Raw genomic sequence first — 4364 nt, 5'->3', positions numbered from 1 at the left:
AGGGAAAATACAGATATGGTCATGGATTACTTGATGGGAAGTATGAAACACAAGTTGCTCTTTTGTTGGGTAAACATTATTATGATCATGCTCTGTTAATTTTTTTTTGTTCTTCATTCTCAAATCTCAATATGTATATATAGTGTATTCCCAACAAGTAGAGCCTAGCTACTAGAACTAGAGTAATGGTCAATTTCATCATTTTTTATTGTTATTTGTTATACAATATCAACAATAGTTTAACTCTAAAAGAAGCATTATGAGTGTGTTGATTATCAAAACCTTAAGCCAAAATTAAATTTTAAATTAAAACTTGCATTTTCCTACCTGTGTAAATTTTAAGAATTATTCATTAACATAATCATTATTATGGATTTTTATTGTATTTTATGCCTTATATATTCTTGTGATACACATTACTACTATTGCACTTGTTCAAATATTATTTTATGATACATGCCATTGGTTACATAATTGGGGATTGTATATTCATTTTAAAACTTGAAGAAATTACCTCAAGTATTAATGGTTTATTTTCATCTCATTCTACAAAATATTAACTTGGGCAGGATGCTTCTCATTGTACTAAAACAACTTTCAAGACTCTTATACATGCCTCATATCATGACCCTTCTCATAACACACCATGCAATCCACTTCTCACAAAGAAATAGCACACACAAAGTTAAATGGCATGTTTCAGACCCATATTAACACCTATATGTGCTGTGATGATTTTTGTATTTCATTTTTGGAAAAAAAAAACTACGATTACAACAGAAAAAAAAACGCACCTTTGGCTTGAGAATGTAGGAATGAAGATGTGGTGGAGCTGTCCCGAAGATGCTGAAGCTGCTGCAGCAATGGCGACGGCGTTAGGAAGCTATGGCATCGCTGTTGAAGATGATGCAGAAACAGGGAAAATGGAGAAGAGATACGTGCTTTCCTTTTCAGATTAGGGATTTTGATTTGTTTTTAATGAAAGGGTATATATGTAATTTTACACATTTTTATACTTCCATTCCAGTTTTCTTCGCAAGTTTGGGCAGAAAATTTTTAAGTGGGCCCTACATAGGCTTTTTTATTTTCCATTCAAATTCCCTGCTAATCCAAACAGGGGAAAAACAAGTTTTCCACTCATTTTCATCTTTCCCCTTTTCTTTCCTCACAAGTTCCATTATACCAAACAAAGTGTAAGAGGAAGTCTAATGCGAAGATCCAATTTTACTTTTTTCTAACACTAAGAGGTCCTAGCCGTTAGAACAAGAAAAGAGAAGATTCTCGCACAGATTTCTACTCACACTCTCTACTACTCTTCTTCATCTTCTTCCAAGTTTACGAAATCAAAGTTCTGCTACTATTATTTTTTGTTTGAAAAAATGGATCCAAACCAACTCAACTCTTTCTTCAATTACTTACAAAACTTTCCTCAAATTCCAAATATCCAACAATCTCAAACCTCAAACTCTCAAGTTCCAAATCAACTATAGAGTTTAATTATATTTTTCTTTGTATTAAGTAATTTTACAAATTAGTGTAATCCCGAATTATATATTGTGTATTATTGTTATATATAAATTTATTTAATATTAATATCTTTTAATAGTGAATTATTTTTAAATTTAAATATTTAAATTACATTATTAAAAAAAATTAATTACATTAATTTTAAGTATTTTAATTAATTAAATAAGTGGGACCACAACAGGGACTAAAGTTAGTTCCTCCTAATGGAGAAGAGAGAGATGCTTTGAGTTTCTATTTACTGCTTATGACGCAAAAGCTGATGTGGAGTTACTTTTTATGACAGGTGGGCCATAAATAGGAACTGGGATGAGTTTCCTACTGGAGATGGTCTAAGAGCAAGTCCAATGCGGAGACCCAATTTTACTTTTTTCTGACACTAAGAGGTTCTAGCCGTTGGAGCAAAAGAAGAGAAGGTCCCCGCACAGATTTCCAGAGGAAACAGGCCCTCTTAGCAGGGACTTTAAGAAGCCAATAATAACTTGCCAAATGGCAAGTTATTATTTAAATAAATAATCATATTAAATAAATAGATAATAATTAATTTAGTAATTGTACTGCACCTAAGAACCTCGGCCACATCCGAGATATACCTCGGCGCAACGGTCGCCTTTCAAAAACCGCCCACATACTCGAATCACGGAGCCAACTTACATGCCAGCATATCCGGATTAATCCACTCACTACAATCTCGGGACACGCTGACCGATCAGACCCGCGCTGAGCCTATAAATCCGAAGAGGTAACATTGAGCAAGACACGGCAAACAAAATACACTCGCTCAATAGAACTACTCAGTTTACCCTATACTACTCATCTTTAACCTTATATATTCGGTTTTAGTGGTATTTTCTCCGGTCACTAACTTGAGCATCGGAGTCCTTTTTGCAGGTACCACGCTCGGGTTCGAGTTCACAAGGATAACGTCGGCTCAGGACTAACATCGGCTCAGGAGCACTCATCGTATCACCAGACCGACGTATAGATCATGCGCAATATTCTTGCCAGAACATTTGGCGCCCACCGTGGGGTCGACGTTAAACTTCTCCCCCCGAGAATATATCTATTTTTAAGCTTACCCATATCTGCACATTTCTCTTTCTTTGCAGGAATAGGACGATGATGGATCATTCCGAAACTCATCACTCTCCCCAGGCAAACGCCGATCTCCTTGCCACGAATGCCGCACTACTAGCAGAAAATCAACGAATGGCCGAACTATTGGCGACAATACAAAACAACGGAGATCGAAAGGAGCATAGCAAAAAGACGAGTCCCGAGCAGAACATGAGCATCAATCAGAGTCCAATGCTAAAACAGCAGAAACTCCCCCCAAGAATGGGAGGAGACGAGCTAATCCATTCTCCGAAGAGATAATGAACTACAAAATGCCCCTGAATTTCACACTCCCGATGACCCTGACCCCATACAAAGTTATCAGAGATCCGAAGGTCCACGTCACCAAATTCAAATCCATGATGTTCCTCAACAGCGATTGCGATCCCATTTTATGCCGCTCCTTCCCCACTTTCCTGGATGGAGCCGCCCTACTATGGTTCTCTAATTTGCCTGCAGGATCCATAACTAGCTTCGACGAGTTCGCCAAGATGTTTATCAATCATTTCGCAGCATCAAAAATATATGTCAGAGACTCGGACTACCTCAGTACAATCAAGCAAGGCCCGCATGAAAGCCTCAAAGAATACATGACGCGTTTCACTACGGCGGTCATGGAGATTCCCGACTTAAATCTAGAAGTACAACTGCATGCTATCAAAAGTGGGCTCCAACCAGGGAAGTTCCAAGAAGCCATAGCTGTGGCCAAGCCGAAGATGCTAGAAGAGTTCCGAGACAAAGCTACGGGACAAATTGAAATAGAAGAACTCCGTGAAACCCGAAGGAGCGAGAGGCCGACTTCGCGAAAAGACGAGGACAAGTCAAACAGGTCCAATGCCAAAGAACATAGAAAATCTTTTAAACTAACCCCAAAGTTTGATTCATATACCAGGTTCAACACAAGGAGGGAAGACATTATAAAGGACATACTCCACAACAGGCTGATCAAGCCACCAGTCAAGGCTGGAACATACCAGGACCATAGGTATGTAGACAAAGGGAAGCATTGCGCTTTCCACCAGAAGTTCGGTAACACCACAGACGAGTGTGTAGCTGCTAAAGATTTGCTGGAAAGACTGGCACAACAGGGGCTATTAGACAAGTACATCGGCTCCAGGAGTCAGAAGGACGCCGATACAAGTAAACCGAAGCATAATTCGGACCGCAGAGACAAAGGATCGTGGCGAGACCCAGTTGAAACCCCGACCACCAAAGGAGTCATAAGCTACATCTTAGGAGGATTCGCAGGGGGAGGAATGACAAACACAGCAAGGAAACGAAGTTACAGAGCCATGATGACGATGGAAGGAACCCCATAAAACTCCCCAACACCAACCTCCTCAGCCGCAATCAACTTCAGTGCTCGTGACTTCAAATCAAGAGCGCCAAACCTGGATGACCCAATCGTAATTTCGGTGAGCATGGGACCATTAACCGTGAAAAAGGTGCTGCTCGATCCAGGAAGCAGCGCCAATGTCCTGTTCTATTCCACATTCAAAAAGATGCAACTGAGTGACAATTCACTACAACCGTCGGGAGGCGAGCTGGTAGGCTTTTCAGGCGAAAGAGTCCCTATATCCGGCTACATCTGGATGAGAACAACATTAGGAGAACCACCAAACTCCAAGACCCTGGACATTCAGTTTCTAGTGGTTGACTGCGCCAGCCCTTACAACATCATCTTAGGACGCCCCTCCCTAAACTCCTTCAGAGCCATCGTCTCC

At 40.1% G+C, this 4364-nt stretch overlaps 1 protein-coding gene across 1 annotated transcript; it reads left to right on the top strand.

Moving 5' to 3' along the window:
- On the top strand, window positions 2937–3959 carry LOC107627130. The gene has a single exon (XM_016329991.1). The coding sequence runs from the start codon at window positions 2937–2939 to the stop codon at window positions 3957–3959; it is 1023 nt and encodes a 340-aa protein (XP_016185477.1).

This window comes from Arachis ipaensis, chromosome B02 (genome assembly GCF_000816755.2).
Source record: "Arachis ipaensis cultivar K30076 chromosome B02, Araip1.1, whole genome shotgun sequence".
NCBI classification, from domain to species: Eukaryota; Viridiplantae; Streptophyta; class Magnoliopsida; order Fabales; family Fabaceae; genus Arachis; species Arachis ipaensis.
The sequence above is the reverse complement of the archived record's forward strand: the minus strand, read 5'-3'. Positions and strand labels throughout refer to the sequence as shown.